We start from the raw sequence: 20,689 nt of genomic DNA on the forward strand, positions 1-20,689 counted from the left end.
ACATCTGGGATTCAGTCTCACTGTAATAAATACAGTGCTGCACAGGCTAAATCAGCTGAATATGTCAGGCAGAATCGTATTTCATTGTTTAAGTAGTTTGGAACAATATTCTAGCCATTTGTATGTCATTGTGATGACACCACCATTGGTTATATCATGATCAAATTATGTTCTAACAGCAAAAAACCTGCTTTAACAGACTCAATAATACTCCTACCTCGAAATCTATCGGCTATTGTTTGACCCTCATTTAGCCTCTGGGGTTAATGGGTAATATTTGGGGGCTTCTGGTGTAGCCAGCAGATATGTAAAACTGATAACGGCTATTTGGTCATGATTAATAGTCCTACAAGCACAAGTACAAATATTGTAAAAAATGATCATGAAAGTTTCCCAGAGAGCAAACAGATGTCTTCCAGTTTCCACAAACTTTATCTCCAAATTCCAAAGACTTGACTTTCATAAATGAGAAAGAAGCCAGAAAATCCTTCAACCCAAGAAGTGTGACCCAGCAGATGTTAGACATTTTAGCTTTAAAATGACTGAAATGATAAATCGTCAGTCAGCTTGATAGAAAAATTTAAGATTAAGATTTGATTATTAACCTATAAATCGTTAAATGGATTTGCTCTATCTTTTAGACCTTCATCTTTTATCAGGGACTCTCAACTCCACAGACCAGTTGCTTCTGGCTGTCCCAAGGTCAAAGTTGAAGCTCAGGGGTGACCGAGCCTTTTCAGTCGCAGCTCTAAAGCTCTGGAACGTTCTGCCTCCACATGTCCAGCTGTCCCCCACACTGCCTGTTTTTAAATCAAACCTCAAAACGCACTTTTAATCCTCGGCTTTTGGCTTTGCATGAGTTATCTTTTAATTATTGGTCTGAATGCTTTTTACTACTTTATTGTCCTGTTGTCTTTAAACAGCACTTTGGTCAACTTGTTTTTAAATGTGCTTTATAAATAAAATCATTTCAGCTCTAACTTAGACTTAAGTAACTCGAGTCAAAGCCAGAAAATGGTATAATATGTGAATATCATTTTGAAGCTGAAGCTGTGTTCAAGACTAAAAACAAAGATATGATATTAGACTGTATTTAACTCCAGCACAAGTAAATCCAATCCTTGAACTTACCAAAGAAAGTGCTTGCGAACATACTGCTGGAGGGTTTAGGGGAGGAGTACGAGGGTGAATCTCTGTTGAAGTCTTCTGAGTTTGGAGACGGTGCGTACACCTGCAGGGAGAGCACAATGGTTATTGGTAAGATAAAAACTGTCAGCTCTCTTATCTGAAGTAAACACCTTCAACACAATCACAGTTAAGAATATGTGTACATAAAAGTATGTCATCTCACGCGCACAGTTATGTCCCTACAAACACGCACAGGCGCACACTTTAATGACGAGTGAGCAATCAGGCTCATGAAGGGAGGAGTGGATTATCAGAGGTATTTGCATTTCAGATCAACTCCACCTCTAATGGAAGTATAATGATACCCGCTTACATGCAAAGACTAAATGCCTGGCAAATTACAGCATTCCCAGAGAGGCACCGATCGAATAAGTGGCACAAAAACAGCCTGCTTTGCTTTCTTCATATTGGTACCTGCAGGCTGGTGGGGATACAGTGAAAGCAGAGGCACAATGGGCACGCTGTTGTACAGCTGTGCGTGTGTGCCAAGCTAGGCGGGAGGATCAAAGGCACTGGAGGCCAAACACCAGTGATGTGGTCTCTGACTTCATCCACTCCAGATGAAGAAGGGAGAGAAGGTTTGAACAGATTCTCCCTCCCACAGACCGGCCTGGATGACCCCGCCGTTGTGTACGACTAATCTGAGACAGACCAGGCAGCCTGATTCCACCTGCACGTTCGCAGCCCGTGTGGTGTTAATAAAGATGAATAATACCTGTGAAATGTCCCTCAAAGACTGGTTTCTGAGGCATGATGATGTGTTAATGACCACAAAGGTTGTTTACTTGTTTAAGCGTTAGATGGAAAACATGCTACAGAAACCAAAGTACATAAATTAAATGACTCCCTCACACAAACAGCACACACGTGAAGGTAATATCAATCCAAAGACGCAGCTTAAGAGAGACTCAGAGCTGTCGGGCTTTGCTGACTGAGCTGGACTCTGCGTTGTTGTCTGGGTGTGTAATTAAAGTGCTCTGGGAGGGGTGGGGCTCTCATGGGTCCTCTGGCTTACACATGTGACCAGGGTTGATAGTAGTTCCATGGAGATCTCAGGTTAGCCCGGGCTTTTGTCTTTTCGCCTGTGTCAGGCGCTCAATGGGCAGCATATGGCAGCGGATAATGCTAATTGTCCCTTTTTACCCTGGGCTAACCAGTCAAAGCATTAATAAACCATCCCAAACACTGGGTGCCTCATTCCGCCAGCCTGTGGAAGAGAGGGCCCGCCTGGGTTTCCTTTTACAAGGCCATTAATTAAAAGCCGTCACTCACACGGATCAGCACACCAACACAGAGCTACACCGGCCGCTTGAGCATCGCCCAGTTTCTTCTCTTTCACTAACATTCACACTTCTAACTAAACTGAGGTGCACGAGAATAAACCAAATAATGATACAGTAAATAATAAAACCAGCTGTTACAGTCAGACGCAAAGTTGAAGCAGGTTGTGTCCATTAACACAATAAATAAGCAATATTATAGACAATACATGAACAGAAACAAAGCAATGACTTTCCCTCAGCTGTAACAGTCAGACTGGTCGTGAATAAAACCGTGCTGTCTTTATCGGTTATCCTGTTTTTGTGCTGTATGTCGCTAATTAAAATCATAACAATCTCTGTTTAAAGTCCAAATCTTACACACTTGCAGGGCTCAGTGTGCCAACAGACACAATGCCTCCTCAAACTGCAGCCTGGCTCAGGCTGACTCGAGGGCGTTGTTCAACATTTGTGCGTGATACTCGCCAATGCTTTTTGGAAAATACAGACATCAGTATTTCAAAGCAAATAGATATTTATATTAACCCTTTCACAAAGACAAACTTTCATTAACAGGATGTCTCGACGGATGAAGTTAGTGTGATACTGGAAATGTTTCAAGCAAGATGTGCTGATGTTTGAAAAAACTTCCCTCGTGACAAATGTCTTAAAGTTTTCAAACCTGTTTAAAGTATTTACATGTAACTTGAACATAAAATAAACTAATTATACAACAAGTATAACGGGTGGGAAACAGCTCACACCCTTAGACGTAACAGGAAACAGTAATAAGTTCTATTTTATCATCTGTAATATGAAATCAGTCCCATCAGCGCCCCTAGCATTAAACAAACCAAAGTCAAAGCACATAAATATGCATTTGGATGTAAGACTTCAGTTGTCCTTTAAAATAAAAAAGTATCTGAAGCTTTTTTTGTTTTTATCTTCTTCTTAAGCAAAGCAGAAACATCTTTTATCCGAGTGCACATTCTGACAGCAGAGCAGCCGACTGGGAGGCAGGGTCTCTAAAAATAGAGCCGCCACACAGCAGAATAAAACATTCCAGGCGTTAATACCACAAAAATGTAGCTTTGGCATCAATGCAACACTCATTATCTCCTCACAACATGTGTGACATATACATTCAGTATATGATACACTCACAACCACACCACCCCCACTCTAACTTTGAGTGAAGCAAGCATGCTTCAGTGCATGTGCAACACATGTGCACATTTGGGGGATGTAAGGATTAGCTTGTAGCGATGAGTGCTGACCCCTGCAAAGCATGATGGTTTAACCTGTTGCAGGACAACACAACAACAAACACGTCCCACATAAAATAACATTTTGTCTCTTCTGTGTTTTTACTATTTTCTGGACACTTCACTTTTTTTCTGATGCAAAACAAGTGAAAAAGCGTGTCTTACAATCACTGCTTTCACTTCAAGTTTTTTTTTTCACTAATGAACAACGGAAGAAAGATCAGTGAGTCGCTCCATCTGTATTGGTTCTTTGCCACCAGCTCACAAGCCAATGGCCCACTGTGAATTCTCCCAGTGCTCCAGATGGTGAGCTGCTCTGCAGCTCTACATTAGAACAAATTAATGTGGATCGAATAGATGCTAAGAATGTCGAGCACCACGTTGCTTTTTACTCGCATGAAAAACAGATATAAAAGTTGGTGCTGGTTTAACAAGTGCTTTTGATCATAAAGTTTGCCCGCTCTGTCCACATGCGATCAATTTTCCACCCGTCACCGACTGTAACACAACCTGTTAATACTTAATATAAAAAAAGATCAAAGTGTCTTCTTGTGCAGCGGGAACAAAGAGGAAACACTGAAAGAAAACCGTTGAAACACCAGCTTGAGTAAGATGACCTTTTCAATACAGCATCATAAAAAGGCTATCCTCGTTATTCTTCCTTTACGTGCCCTTTATGTAAGAGCAAAAACAGCACATGCAAAGACAGGTGGAAGTCTGCCTGTGTGATTTGCTTATGGATGGACAGGATCATTACTGGAGGATTACTGACATGCACTGCAGAGCCTTGTAAAAGCTACATCCTCAAGCAGATTCAGAAGCCTGCTGGATTATTTTTTTACAGTTATAGTCACCATAAACAGGATTTCATTTGTTCTGAAACTTTCTGCAACACAACCCATCAACTCAACTGATCAACTCCAGCACACACACACACACACACACACACACAGTGATCCACGTATTCACAAAAAAACCTCTCAGACTGACAAAAATCAAAGCGGTCATTACAGAGAAGTTCAGAAATCACATTAGGCTCCCTGTGGTGTGAAGAATGCCGATGTGATTAAAAACAGATGGAATAACAGCAACACTGCTGCTCGGAGCTCAATCTGCAAACAGGAAAGTCTAACCTCAACAGGCAGCCTCTTTCCCTTAATCATTCCCAGACTCCCACTTGTTATTATTTCAGCCCCGTCTCGGAGCTCAAGCACCCAGCCAGTACAAATAAATTCAAGGCTGCGAGAAAACTTTTTCATGCTGCAGCACAGTTTCATTCTGTGTGTGAGGAGAAGTTTAGAAAAAGGTTTCACTTCTATGATATTTACTAGTTTGTACACAACTGTGCTATTAAGGAAAAGTTTACAACCTAAGTTAAGACACTTGTTATTAAATTGTGCTGCCACACAACTAAAACTGATGTCATGGAAAAAAGTGTGCAGCACATGCATTCACACACACAGGAAGACTTTTATTCTGAAATAAATGAAATATTAAAACTATACACACGGACAGTGTGATGGACAAGCAGACACACACTTCTTCCAGCTCCACACACACATTCCCAGAGACTACTCACCGATTTCCCGTTGTAGTAATACATTAAAGAGTTACTGCCCATTCCAGGGACAGGGTATGCGCAATACATTCTAGCTTTAACAATTTAAGTGATGGAGATACACTACAGCAGCACACTGGCGTCCTCTCTACACATACATCCAAAGCGCTCAAAAGGGACTAATAATTCTTTCAGTGCTGGCCTCCACACACGACCCACTCAGAGGAAACTTATGCAAAGCAGGATTGTACCATTGCACACTGTGGGAAGAGGGGTGGGAGTCAGAAGGGAGTGGCTCATGTGGTACGTCCCTCTCTTAAGCCTCCGAGTGCTGAGGCAGAGAGGAAAAGGACGAGGGGGGGGGAGGCGGCGAGGAGGGGTAGAGAAGATAAAGGGAAGTGGGCGGGACAGAAAAACAAATGTGTGAGCGGATTTAGAAAGAGAGAGACAGAGAGGAAATAAAATTAATTCCAGGCATAAAAAATGCTGATTTTCTGCAGGGGAACCCCGACAAAGTGGAACTAAAATCATTTCACCCTGAGCAGGATTAAAACATTAATATGAGTAATTAAAAAGAGACCAAACGAGTGCGATGAGCCTGCTTTCTTCTACACGTTTTAATCCCAAGTGTCTAATCTTTTTGTCTGAGGGATGATTAAATGAGTCTACAGGCATGCAGGGAGGTAAAATATGTAAGAATACAACAACCTGGACATTTCACCTGTTCCCACACATGGCTCACACACCCATTATGAGACATGAGGGAGAGAAAATGAAGGTACAAGCTGCTCAGATCCATACATCGAAATACAGGAAATGAGAGGGCAAAAAAACAGCCTATTTATGAAATGTGAATTATGAGAGTTTCAGTGTTGGCAGAGTGAGACCTTTAGCGGAGAAGTGGCTGTAAACACAGAGTTGTGAAGCATGCAACAGCTGCAAAGGGGCGGCTTGTGACGTCGCAACATGAAAATAATGCTCCATTTCCTAAACCCTGGGGGCCTCAGACAGGGGGGGGGATATAAGGGAGGAGGGGGACCAAACAACGACAGCCATTTTGCCATGGTTTACGGTCACTGCGAGCCACACAGCTCCCCATTACCTTTATCATGTGGGAGGAGGGGGGAGCAAAGGAGAGGAGAAGAAAGGGGAGATAGCATATTCCAGTGAGAGCCCACTCTGTACAGTCTGACTGGATCCCTTTCATGTCTACCACTCAGAGCTTCCAGGACTAAACACAGGCCTGCAGACTCATTGAGAACATTGTTATAGGAAGATGAAAGCGTCCACTTCCCTAAGAAAACTAGGCCTTTATTATGCTTTTTCCTTTTAGCGCTGTTATTATTTATCCCCCCTTTCTTCTCCGGGACTCTTTCAAAGTCGTCCAAAACACTGGCTCTACATGCGGTTACTGATTTAAATCTGGCACTGTTTCAAGTCCATGCTTTAAGGAGGATGGTAATGATAGAAGTGTTTGAAGGGGTCTAAAACAAGTCCAGACACACAGCTCAGTGTTGCAAGGAAAACACATGAAAGCAGGGAGGAATGATGCACACATTTCCAAGTGATAACTGATTCAGGACACGGCCAGCCCATTCCATTAAATACTGACTCAGCAGGACACACAGTGAGAAGTATTTTACACAGGTCAGATGATTATTTTTTGGGCCTTTAATGTCTTTATTTATAGAGAGGACAGTAGATAGTGTTGGAAAGAGGGGAAGAGAGAGTGGGGAGGAACGCACCAAAGGGCCGAGGGTGGGAGTCAAACCCAGGGTCGCCGCATTGAGGACTGTAGCCTCTGTATATGGGCCGCAGATTTAACCGCCCAACAAGTCACAGACTTGATATTACAAGAAGCTATCAGCATCAGGATGCAGGTTTTCAAACTGTAAGGAACAAGAGGGTTGACAGGGGGGCGTGAGGGGAGACACATGAGGCATAGAAAGTGTGTGAGGTGAAAGGGACAGGTGTGTGTATGAATTGTAAAGACAACAGGAAGCTAGTTTTTTTAGTTTGGCTCACTTATTCAGTCAGTTTCATCAGTTGGAGATGCAGAGGAGGCTTTGACACACAGCTCACAGAGGCAGTGAAGGTTTCATTTGTGTCATAAATTGTACTCCTACTCAAAGTCATGACTCAAACAAATCCGACACTATATCAGTTTACATCCCCAAGTGGTTTCAAAACTTAAGAGCATGTGACCCCCAAAAAACAAGGAAGAAGAATTATAAGAGGAGAGAAAGTTTGTTACACATATTTCTTTGACATCAGTAATCCTCCAATTTTCTCATCAATGTGGTTCTTATATTCCTGGAATAGTGAGCATCTCCTTTATCCGTTCATGTCATTATGAAAAGACAAAAACAAAGATCAAAAAGGTTAAATTGCATCAGGGCGATGACATCGGGTGTTTGGGCCTAATAAAACGTGGTCTGGCTCAGCTCCACCCAACTGATCCTGCCGCCTCTCAGAAGACGCTCGAGTCATCACAAGGTGCTTTTCTTGGGATTTGGTTGGGTGTTGAAAAACACGGAGCAAATCTGGCAGGCTGAGGTCACCCCCGCCTCACGCATGGATTTAGTGATGATGTCATCAGACAGGAAGATTGTTTCCTGTAAGGAGCTCTGGTTGTAATTAGAAGAGGGCTGACACGGAGAGAGATGGGGGCGCAGGCATGGGGGAGTCAGACCCCCACCCTCCAAAACTCCAGACTGTATTATGAATGGAGGGATTCTGAGGCAGTACTTATTCAGGCTCTCATCTGGGCTCATCAAGTTAAATCTAAGAGTTTTAAGACCTTCTTAATGCTACATGGGTGAAATGTAATACCTGTCTTACAGTTGCACTGCCAGGGCATTAAAGTACGTCCCAGCAGTATGTAACAATATTTTGATATACTGTAGATAATTTAATTAAGACAATGTAGTATGATTGATTCACTTCATCAATCACGTCATTGCATAACTGTAACAAAGACAGGTTTCAAGATACAGGATGTGCATGTGCTAATTATCTCTGACAAATAACCTTTAGTTTGATCTGCATTACGCGATTATAACACGATGGTTAAACATCGGTACAAAATCTGCACGTTGTGGACAATAGTGGAAAATGTGTATGACATTATTGTACAGATGTTGGCTTCATTATGGAGCATTTTACCATCCTGTCCTTTCTTCAGTGTATACATATATGTAGCTATGTATTAGTCATGCTTGCGAGGCTACAAGAAGTCTGTATACAGATTAATAATAAGGCACAGCTGCCTATAAACAAAGGCTATTTCAACATGCTGTAAAAGTCTGACAACAGTACAAGTATGTATCAAAGCTACTAACTACATCCATTCTCCAAGCAGAAATAACACTCAAAAAAACATGACTAACATTTGTCGGACATCTGTCCTGAACCGTTCGCTGGAAAAACGAAAAAACCCTGAGACCTTAAAATATCAGTTTTCCTGACAAGCAGCTCATCTTGTTTACATTCTCGTTCTCACACAAACAGATGTGTCATGTCTCACATTGAAGAATAAATGGGGCAATAAATAGCAGAAGTGTATTAGAGAGATGTGAAGAAGTGAGGGAGAGAGATGGAGCGATTCAGTGGGGGTACATTTAAGTTATATTCTTCAGGAGCGAGTTTGAAGTGATTCAAAATGACGAGGTTGGTCTTTTGTTTTAGTCAAGGTTGTCTCTAGACTATCATTACAGAGATGACATGACTAAAGGAAAAAAAGTATCACACTTTAGGAAATTGAGATTTAGTCATGTTTTCATGTAGCTTGATCAATTTGCAGACAACCTACTATTTAAGCTCTTTGTTGCTGAAACAATCAGGAGCATCACTTTCATGGCCTTTTACAAAACTGTCACAACCTCTATTGTCTGTCAGTTAAACAGCATGACAACAAGCTCATTCAAGCTGATAAACTCAACATCACACAGAAAATGAGGCACCAGACAACAGCAAACTGACTGAAACATCCTCCCCTGAGCAGGACAGTCCCTCACTATCCCCATTACAGTGCACTGGTGTGTCTTATCTCTCCCACATCACATCACACATGACCTCTGACCTGTTATGAGTCCTGGAGTTAAAAGCCTCGTGTAGTTCAGTGATGTACTTTACAGCTTTGACGTCTGTAAATAACAACCATCCACCTTAGTGACTGTTGACAGTCTGTGTTCTTGAGCCTGCCAGCGATCTGAAAATCAAGGTTTGCATTAATGCTGGAGACTCACGCAAGCCCGACATGAATAATTTACAACAGGCCACACTGTGAGTAATGACTTTAATCTGTGCATTATTTCTCTCCTCTTTGTCCTTTTAACTCCTTGTTCTCCTGCACATGAAAGAGGTCAGGCCTCTGGCTTGTTTGCCTGCTCCTTTATCTGCAGCCTGTAATGTCAGTGGTAAATTTCAGCAGCCCAAACAAAGATAAACACAAGGCCCCGGGTCCCTGAGGAGGCTGCGACTGTTCAGCATCATCCCTGTCAGACCGAGGGTGTCTATCTAATCAGCCATCTGATGAGGCTGAGTCTCTGGGGAGCTCAGTAACAGGGTCGGGTCAGAGCCTCAAATGTTGTCCACTGCCAACAATCCCTATCATCTGCAAATAACAGAAACAACACTAACAGCCTTTACATTATCAACACGTATATTAATCTGAGCATACACAACCTATAGCCCATGAGTTCACAAAAAACAGTGCTACTTATTGACAGCGAGCAGGACACTAACTTACAGCTCTGATGTGTCATCTTGCACTGCGCAGGTAGCAAATGATTGGCTCATCGTAACTTGTTTCACAGGGTACAGTTTGTGCAGAGATGACTGATAACTTTAAGTTTGTTTGGCAGCATGAGCAACTCTTACACAGCAGATGAAGTCTTTAGTTTTAACAACAGGTTACTCTGACACGAGTGTTGGCAGGAAAAATGTCCAAGTGTCGTTAGTACAGAGAGCATCCTTCTTGTTCTCAGCTTTAAAAATGTGTTCAACTGTGTTTTTTCTGCATATTTAGATGAAATAAAGCAAAACTTAATCCTGTCAATGTTCACACAGTGGTGGAATAGTTAAACAACTCTGTACCTTTATTGATCGTAGAGAATTGCTCGCATCGAGCAAAGGTTTTCTGGGATAATCTAATACATTAATGAAAAATAGGAGTTCAAATTTATGAAGAAAATTGCTAATCTAAAAATATTCACATGAGATGTAATAATTTATACAGACAAAAAATACACTTTAATCCCATATATTGATGATTTTACACCTAACTCTGGCTGGGGGTTACAACCTGGGCTGCAGCTGTTTAAGTAGTTTTGGACCTGCAGAGATATATTAAGCATTAACACAAATGATTCTTTGTGCATGCACTTAAATATATACTGCATGCTTAACTTGTGTAAATACATTTTAGAACTATACAAACAAATTTTTCTGCATCCTGTTCATGCAACACATACGCTGCTGTTTGGAAAGTCTAACCTCTTATTATTCGCTTAATGTTTGCTCAGCCTCGACTGCCTTTCTTCATCATTATTGCATCATAACAACACTGTGTGCTGACACTGTCGAGTGACTCATTATCAATTATTCAAACATTTTTAGAAAAATCATCCCTTTTAATAGGAATGTATTTATGTGCATGTACGTGTATTCTTTAACCCTCCCAGTGTCAAAGTAAAAAGCATTTGTTTGTGACACACTAGAACGACATAACAAAAATATAAAACGTGCAGCTTTATACGAGGCTGCTGGGGGGACCTAAAATCTAATTTTGCAGAGAGGCTTATAAAGGCCTGCAGTGAATGTTTACACAGAGCTTTACTGATGCATTTCATCCACAGTCTCTTCACAAAGCCCGATCACTGTCTCCTGACCTGCTGTGGTTCAAAGGAAGAATCAAAACAGGAGCTGCTCTCTCCGCACAAGGCAACATTAGGTTACTGTGGTTGTACATTATGATCTCTTGTCTTTGAGCTGTTAAAGACAGATGCACAGAGGGAGACAGAACATGCATCCTTTGAATGTCATGCACCAGACAGCACTGCGAGGAACATTTCTGGGTCTTAACATTCAGAGCCTACAGCACACTTCCTTTCTTACAGCTCGCACAGTACAAATCTCTCAGAAACAAGGGTGTCTGAGTGATCTGTCAAAAGCAAATGTCAATCTATTTTGTCATCCACACTCAGGGTTCTCGCTTGCAAAAGCCCCCGAGGGGATCTGAATCTCAGCCCACCACTTTCTCTCTCTCATCCTGCAGCCAAATCGTCACCAGAGCCAGGGAGGAAGTGTCACATCGAGCCGCTGTGCCTCTGACAAGGGTTCGTAGGGGGGGAAAGAAACACTGTTTACACAAACAATCTGACATGCACACACACTAACACATACACACCATGCCCTTGCAGCTTCCCATAAATATCCTACAAGATGCAACTTTCCCCCCACAAGCCACAAACCCCCTCTCTCTCCCTCCGCGTCTTCAGTCCTCCTGTCAGACAGGTGCCCACGCAGCTGCCCATCAGCATCCCTCAGCAACGCAGCAGCCTGTCTGTCCAATGACAACACACTCCGTCCTTTGCTCTCAGCGCTCGCTTTATACAGTCAAATAATGCAGGGAGCCAATTATAGCCAAGGTGTCGACTGTCGCACAAATAAAAAGGAAAGCTGTCATGCTCGAGTGCTTTAAAGATGTTTATCTCTCAGCATACGAGAAGTGATTTTTTTGGCTGCATTTGGCACGGCTGAAAAACTAGGTTAAACAATCTCTAGTAATACTGACAGAAGATTTGTTAGACATACGCATTAGACAAATACTACCACATCTGCAGGATTGTATGTCGGTCATCAGCTCACATCCTGCAGGCCACAGAGGAGAGCGTGTGTGTGTCTGAGGGAGGAGTGTGTCTGTATACAAGATGAAAAAGAACCAAGAAACATTTAAATGTTTGCAATCACCAGCTGGCCCGTCTAGATAGCCTTCACATCCTGCTGCTCTGCAGTGTCAGAACCCAAATGCACAGAGGAAGTGCTCCCGTAAATATTTTGATTGAGCTCCATCATGTAGTGTACACACACACACACACACACACACACGCATCATGCTCGGACTTGCGACTTACTCCGCCCGTGTGATTTAAAACTCCAACATGTATTTTTAGACTGAGGAGCGAGGATGCAAGCAGGAGGAGGAAAAAGGGGGATTTGAGAGTAGAATAAATAAATAAGAAAATTCCCAGCAGTAGACATAATGATAGGAAGCGTGTGTTGATTTTTTTTTTTTTTTTTAAATCAAGCAGCTATTCAGGTCTCTGGTGGGGCTCTCACGCTTGCTTACACAAGCAAAAGCTTTCAGTGGCGTCTGCAGCTGCATTCATGTTGTACAGGTACGCTGCAGGCTCCTCACACAGCTGCCTCGGGGCGAAGGAGCTCTGACTCCAGGTGCGTCTTCACCTTTTTCAACACCGCCCTCGCTGCCTGCTGTGGCGCTGCCAGAGACGCCAACACGGGTCATTCTTTGAGAGGCAGCAATCACCTTCTAGAAAAGTCGCTGTACACATATTTAAGTAGCTTTTTTACACCCTCAAATAGTTTAAACATCACCTGTGCTCCCCATCAGTCAAATACTAACACCTCCTTAAAGCTGCCAGACAACCTCCCACTCAAACATTTCCACATACACCACCTATCAAAAAACTGTCTTTATGTTTTGCTCCCTCCGTCAGCAGGTTATAAGAGACCTATAGCCCCGCTTCAGCATTACCATCTTTATTCTTTCAAATGGGATCAAAGACTAACGGGGATAATTCCTCCGAGCTGCAGGCTTTATCTCCTGAGCACCACTGAGTGACAAGAAGAAGCTGTATTTTATCCCATGCTCTGTCACTGTTTTCCCCATCCTGCATTGTACCGCCTGATTGTACTCTTATGAGTCACAGAACCGCACCTGCGCCCATGTGTTAAGTACTGACAAATAAAAGCCCGGCGTCCATTTACACAACAAAGAGATGTAACCCTGCGAGGCAGCCATTCTTCGCCTCTCTCCCTCCTCTGACAAGACCTCAAATATATCACTTACTTAAGAGGAAAGGCAGCACACGTTCCCGCTGCTGCGCCTCTCCCTCACGCGCTGACAAACTTCTTTTCAAACACAAATCCAGAAACAAAACACATGCCAGCCTTTTATGTTCTGCGGCCTGTTCCATATTTGATTTCAGAGGAACAGCAGCAGAGGTGACGATTATCAAAGCTCTGAAAGGCAAATCCAGTCTCAGACTCCCTCACTGGAAAAAAGAGAAACCCTTTTATTGTTTAAGGAAAGAAAAAGGAGGGATTTTAGTAAACCAGTTGCTTCTCTTTGAAAAGAAAAGACTTGTCTTGAACCAGTTCTAGGAATTTAAAGCAAGGCTTAATAAAACCTTTGCCAATCCACCAGGGTTTTAACAATGAACATCTGACTTACTGATTTATGCATATTAATGAACTCCTGCACCCCCTGTCTGAGCGAATGCAAGCTGAGCTCCACACTTCTCTGCATCCTAATGGTTTCTGCTCCACCGGGATCATTACCAATAGAAATTTCAGATATTCTGTGCTATTAATCTCTGTCTGTCCTCCTGTTCGGCTACGTAATGACTAATTAAACATCAAAAGAGCAGAGCCGGGGATCCGCTCTGACAGCCTCTCTTTCTCCCAGGAGAGGCTGTGAGGAGGCTACACTGTGACAGGGCAGCGCTGAAAATCAATCACCTCGAGGTGCACATGTGTGCGCACGCACATGCACACAGGTTCATGCATGTACACACACAATCAACAACTAAAAATGTACAGACAGATGAGGCCTAGAGAGACATTTACATACTCGTATTAACAACAAGCATGAAGGAAGGCAGAAGTTTTAAAACGAACAGGCACCAGTGATGTCACTGCAGAGCATGAAAACAAGTGAATTCCCAGTTGTGATGTCAAGTGATGCCGTAGTGAAGTCAAGAGCGCTCTTTGTGTGCAAGCGTTGAGAGAGGGAGGGCGTGTGTGTGTGTGTGTGTGTGTGTGTGTGTGTGTGTCTGCTTAAGTAAGCTCACTGTGAAATCTATTTATATGAGAGGTAGATGATCTTCCACTCACAGATGAAGGCAGGCCAGGAGGGACCTTGCGAACCTTTTTTGTTTGTAGAGGATCTGTGGAGAGATGAAAGCACGTCTATTCATTCACAGGCAGAAAAAAGGTGTGGTGTAAATAAGCCATAACAAAATCTACTGTGTGGTATTGTTCTGGATTACGGTTTATCTGAAGATCATATTTCAAACGACAACGCAATGCATTCTTCCATGATATTTTCATCTTTTAATGGAAACTAAAGTATAAGTGTCGGCTTCTTTGAAAGGACTGAGATCTTAGGACGGAAGCTTTGCACAGATTTGGTGCCGTCTTTATCAGGACAAGACCATGCTTGGAATAATGAGGCTGCTTCAATAGTGCTGGTGAAATGCATTCCTGATCATTGTAATTTCATTTCTATTGTAGTGCTGTATTGTACTGTAATAATACTTTTTTCAGTATAAGACGAGTGAAACTGGGTCAATAAGAAGTATAGAAGTATAGTATAGAATACACAGTTGGATTCTGTATATTATGATGCTCAGATTATTTAAAGGAACAATTAAACTAGATTATAATTTCCTGGGCATGTTTCTTTTAATGATGAAGGTAGCACTGACCGATGGGCGGAGGATCTTGTTGAGAACGTCTTCTAGGATTGGCTGCAGTAAAGGAGTAGGCCGATGTAGAGGACGCAGAGGACTTCCCTGACGGAGCCGCTGAAGTGGGACCGATGTCCGGCCGAGCAGAGGGCTGAAAGAGACACAAGGAAAATATCAGCTTTCATTGTCAGGAGTGAGTAAAGTTTACTTTAGGATCTAGAAGTAATTTTAAGATAAACAGCAATTATCAGAGCTCATTACGTCATCCTATAATTTTGTTTTTTACCTCCTTAACCCCAACAAACTGGGTTAAGAGGCCAATTAAGAGCTCGGTCTAATCAGAGTAATCGGCGGCAGACCAGCGAGCAGGGATCATGTGAGGTCGATGTGTGTAGTTGGCTTAAGAAGTGGCCTCACGTGCCCTCCTGGAAACCCCTTTACAGGATTACACCCCTGTGAGGATTGACACAGTAACCTTTCAACAGCTCTGATTCCTGACTGATGAATCCAAAACACGCTCCGACACGTTCAAAACAAAATAAACTCCGTTTACTATCCACAGTGTTATAAAAGATTATTTTGTCAGACCTTGCATGTGGGTCAGAAAAAGCTGTCAGGGAAAATGTTACACAAATTCAATCTCAAAAAATAAATCAGGTTTTGTAAAAAGACAACCTGACACTGGTGCGGCAGCATTCACACGGCACAGCAGACCCACTTCTGCTGCCGCCTTTGTTCAGAGATAATGCAAAAATCTGTGCAGCAACACCGGCTCTGCCCTCTTTTACACTGTTGTAAATATTCAGGAGGGAGCTGCTAAGGAGTCATGCAAATGTGGAGGCTTGTGAGTATATTTGTGGACAAATGTGACTCTAGTTTCATTACGAACTAACCACTTCTCCTCGGGATCGTCATAAATTCTCTATTGCATTAACATTTTGTGACACAGAGATTCAGATATTCAAACATGAAATGTTAACAAAATCATTTGCAGCTCGTGGAGGTGCACCTGAGCTCGGAGAGGCAGAACTGAGCGACAGAGTGAATGGAAACCCCAGCACGGCTCTCCTCTGAGCCTCAGAAGTCACGTCACTTTGTAGGTCATGATGTACAGTATTAGCTACATGGCTACCTGCTTTGTGGCAAGCAGAGGAGATCAGATGTCTTAATCAATGATTTGACTAAAAACACAAATTCAACAGTCTCATAAAGGGCTGAACAGCAGGTCTGTTTGGCTATTTAAAGATGAAAATACTGAAGCATTGAACATGTTTGTTGTGTAAGTCTGTCAGTGGTTTATTGTTATGCATTTCATGATGGTGCTGTTCCCACCATACGTTGTTTAACATTTCCCTGCAGAGAGACGTTGATATTTTGGACTTCCTGTGTATTAATCTCGCCTCTCTGCAGCTGCAGATGCGCAAACACCCCAATAACTCCTCCTCACAATGTCTTGAGTGGTATTCCCTCTAAAAAATGCTTTAATATATAAAAGGTGTCTCCCTTAAGTTAAAACTGATTAATGTTTCTAACTCTGTGTGATCATGTAAAGTTGTAAAGTTAGAGAAGGCAGAGATCCCATCAGGCTGAACTTTATTGAACAATTATATTTTCATGACCGGCTGATTAATGCCAGAGAGGATTTATAAATGACCTCCACAAAGCTTCAGGCAGACTCAAGGACTCAAAGGTTTTTAGGATGCTAACGGTTTCCAAGGGGTCGATTTCAAGATGAAATTTGGTTATTTCATCTTTTTAAGCTCATATAAAAGTAAGAGCTTGAGGCCAAATCACAATGGAGTAGCGTTATGTTAATAGAATATCCACGTAAAACCCCGACTGATGATGGTTCTTGTCAGAGAAGCTCTTTCTTTAGACAGGAATAGAGGGATTTACAACCTTGATAAAATAAAGGCATTGATTCCCTGTTTTATATCAGTGGAGGACAGCAAAGGTCTAACTTTACCAATGTTTAAAAGTTGGAGATAACCTGACTGATCAATACTGCAATACCTGCGAGTCACAGCTCAGGGTATATTTGAGTCTTTCTTATATATTTATCTGCAACAAAGAGTAAAGATGGAGAATGTCTGTTGGGCTTTAACTTTAAACAGACGTTTCACCACTGTTTTTCAGACTTTCTTGCAGTTGTCTGTGAAGGTTCTCAGTCATCCAGGTCATGGTAATTCTAAGCTTAATCCAAAAGGCAACTGGAAGTTGAAGACTTTTCACCTCTCACCTACCTACAGTTATTTTTTTGTACTTATTTTCAGGTCAATCATATTACAATGTGACAATGTTACAATTTCATTTAGCAAGTGCTTTTGTCCAAAGTGACATACATCTGAGACTTAATGATCTATGCATTCATAGATGCATCCAGTTGCTCCCGGTGGCAAGTGTCTCAGTGTCCTGCCCAAGGACACTTCGACATGTGACTGTCGAAGTGTATCTGGGAATATATAAGCTGATTTATGGTTTCAAACCTGCATTTAGTTCTTGTTTGATCAAAACTTCAAGAGCAACATGAAGACAGATGAGAAACTCACCTGGCAGCCAGATGCTGCCGCAGGTTCCCTCCCAAAGCCAAGAAACGAAGCCCTCTCTGATTTACCTGTAAGACACAGACGGGACAGTCAAAACGATCGTCTTCACATGACTTTACACCTGATTGTAAACTACTTTGAAACGTAACTGACAATAATAATAACAGGTTATCATTGTGCCTCTTTGGTCTTTATGGTTTATTATTTATCCAATTCAGTGTATTTGTATTAGTCCTCACATTCATACACATGCTTACACAGTTTAGTGGTTTGAAACAGCAGCCTGAAAGACACAATGGAGTCCATGTATGACCTTTAGAGGTCCTTAAATATGCCACTTCTGGTTTTAACATGGACTTTGTGATATGACTTGATTTTGGGTTTCGTGGTCACCAAGAAAATGCAGACATTTCACATCATATCAATATTACTCGTATGTATAAATCACATTTTGTACATATTCAGTTAACCAATTCAACACACGTGTTTTTAAATGTCTTTTTAGGCTATTTAAATGTAAACAGTGGATATTTCTAGTGAAGGCAAACAAACATTCAATTTTAAGCATGAATCTTAACACACAAGAGGGGTGAACAGGGAGCAGGAACGGATGAGTTTCCCAGGCTGCTGGAAAAAAGCAGTGTTTTTTCTGCACTAATAAAAATACCATTTTACTAAAGTTTAGATGTTTTAAACAGCTTGGCTCGGGTTGTTTTCTTTCACTTTTATCTGCCAACTACTTCTATATAATCGGATGCTGGCTGAAAGCAAAGAGGGAAAGAAGGAAGGAGGGATGGGATCAGTGTCCGACTGACATTTATTTTCTCAATTTCACCGTCTACATGAGATTTTAAAGCAGTCACAGCAGATTAAGTCAGGTTTACATCATTGTATTTCATAGACAGTTGCCTCCCTCAGGTCCTGTTGCAATGTACTAAACTATCTAACAGACAGAGCGGTTAAGGAAAGTAGATCCTCTCTTTCTTCTCTAACTTGTATCACTGTTACAAACCTCCAAATCTGCACTATTTTAGAACAGTTTTATGTCTCACAAAGTTGCAAACAAAGTTTATTACTGATGGAGTATAATTATGAGGAGGTCCTTCTATCAGTGTCACATCAGGTTTGCACACCTGAAAGGAAAGCTCCCAAGCAGCCATAAGGGGAGAAATGAAACTTACAGCACAACACACATGAATCATGCACATCACAATCTCCACACTCAGCACTTTCACTCCCTGGAAAAACAAACAAACAAACAAATGAGAGCTCCTCGGGGAGGATGATGAATAACTTTAACAGCATCGTACATTATGTTTGTCAGACATCCAAATGTTACAAACGCAGACACAAGCGCTGGAACTAAATTCTGTTTGCTCTGGGGAAAAGGTAAATATCTTTTTGTGAGGTGAAAACTTGCATAGCCCGGATCTTTTGTTACACAATGACTGATCTGAACGCTGCTCTCGCAGCCTGCGCAGGTGAGCAGAGGCACATCTGAGAGAATCCACTTGTGCTTATCTGAGCAGTCCTGCAGGAGACGGTTGTTCTGCGTCTGTGGAGCAGACTGTCTCGGGAGACTAAAGGAAGCTGAGGAAAATCAGAGGAGATGCTTTAACTGGAAAAGCTGCTTCTCTTGTAACAATGATGCGATACAGCTCTGAGCCATCGCTCCTGCAAAAGCAAATAGGATTAAGTTGTCGGTTACCACCAACGTTCGCTATCATCAGGATGATGAAACATCTCCTCTGACAGAGAACTTTAAATTCTTTATTTTGGGTCTAATATCTAACGGCGACTCAGTTTCCGTCCTTAAATATCTCCTGAGGTAAAGGTCTGTGCAAGTGCAAGAGTTAAATATTCATTTGCAGCATGTGTTTAGTCACAGACACTGTGTCCTGTGTGAATAATTGATGGTCACTGTTGTAGTTTCAGGGCCCACCTGAGCAGACAGACGTGTGCTTGTGAAAATAATGTGTCAGCCCACGCTGTGACACAAAGACGCAGACACACAGCTCCAAAACACTGTGGAGAACAGAGACGCTCAACTTCAAGTTCACAAAATACCAAGCTTTAACATTTGCTGCATTCGTAGGCAATGAGATAATGCAATTTTATATTTGCGTCTTGTATTCTTATAAAAATAATTTTGACCTTGCTTCTTCTGTAAACACACCACTGACTTACGCAATACTTTCTCTATTTTAGGCTAAAAACTCTGTTACTACTCTTCCTTTCTGTTCCCCACCCTGCATAAATCTGTGCATGGACATAAAGCAGCTGAAATGTAATAAAATACATTTTCTCTTTAAAAGAACAGGCTGAATCATGTTCTTCTGCAGGGAAATGGTCTGGATTTGCTAAATCCGAGGAAGATCAAAGACTGCCTGTCCTTTCAAATTTGACAGAATTGGTTCAAAAGGCAGAAATACCATTTCATTAATACCATTTTAAAGATATCATTTTAAGGAGCAGTACCTAATGTACTGTAGTCCGTTCAGTGTAGGTGGGAGTATAGATACACACCACTTTTGTTTGTAAATGTGCTGACCATGAAATCTAAAACTTAGGGGTAAACTTAGCTTGCTCTTGATCTTGATTGTTTTTAGATTAGAAGAATATGAATTAATAACTAAGTTTGTGAGTCGAGTACAAGATCAGAGTATCCAATATATATGGAGCTGGAACAAATAATTCCACTGTTGATTATTTTCTGATAATTGGTGAGTTGTTTGATACAAAAAAAAGCAGAAAATTATCGATCAGTGTTAAAGTTTACGTCCTCAAATATCCTCAAATGTCTTGTTTGATGCATCTATCTGTGATGTTTCCTTTTTAAATGCCTTTATTCATCTGTTCTTAAGTCCTCTTCTGATCTATTCACACAGTCCTTTATTGCTTTATTTATTACTTATCTTTTGTTCATCTAACTTTTCCAAATCTTTTTCTCTGTTTTTATTTCCTCTGATGTGATGTTCTCCTTCTTATAATCTTTTTATCGTCTTTTATTGCTTTTATTTTTTTATTTATCTCTTTATTTGTTTTACTTTATTTCTTTAAATGGCTTTCGACATCTGCTTTGATCTGTTTTATCACTTTTATTCCTTTTATTTGCATTTATTCTTGTTGACCTTTTGCGTTCGGATTTTGTTCTTGCCTA

At 41.6% G+C, this 20,689-nt stretch overlaps 1 protein-coding gene across 4 annotated transcripts in view; it reads right to left on the minus strand.

The window, feature by feature from the left end:
* tcf12 (transcription factor 12) overlaps positions 1–20,689 on the minus strand; it is a 72,488-nt gene that overhangs the window by 18,868 nt on the left and 32,931 nt on the right. For 2 of the 4 annotated variants that reach the window (XM_069683719.1, XM_069683648.1), the window contains exons 6-9: positions 17,533–17,597; positions 15,002–15,134; positions 14,409–14,461; positions 1,132–1,231 (exon numbers count right to left, since the gene is read on the minus strand). In XM_069683719.1, coding sequence (XP_069539820.1) covers positions 1,132–1,231; positions 14,409–14,461; positions 15,002–15,134; positions 17,533–17,597 — 351 coding nt within the window. Of the gene's footprint in view, positions 1–1,131; positions 1,232–5,291; positions 5,423–14,408; positions 14,462–15,001; positions 15,135–17,532; positions 17,598–20,689 lie in introns of those variants that run through there. The other 2 variants (XM_069683877.1, XM_069683799.1) reach the window with 1 other exon arrangement.

This window comes from Semicossyphus pulcher, unplaced genomic scaffold (assembly GCF_022749685.1).
Source record: "Semicossyphus pulcher isolate SPU_LCO1_2020_fin unplaced genomic scaffold, fSemPul1.0.p SCAF_1, whole genome shotgun sequence".
NCBI classification, from domain to species: domain Eukaryota; kingdom Metazoa; phylum Chordata; class Actinopteri; order Labriformes; family Labridae; genus Semicossyphus; species Semicossyphus pulcher.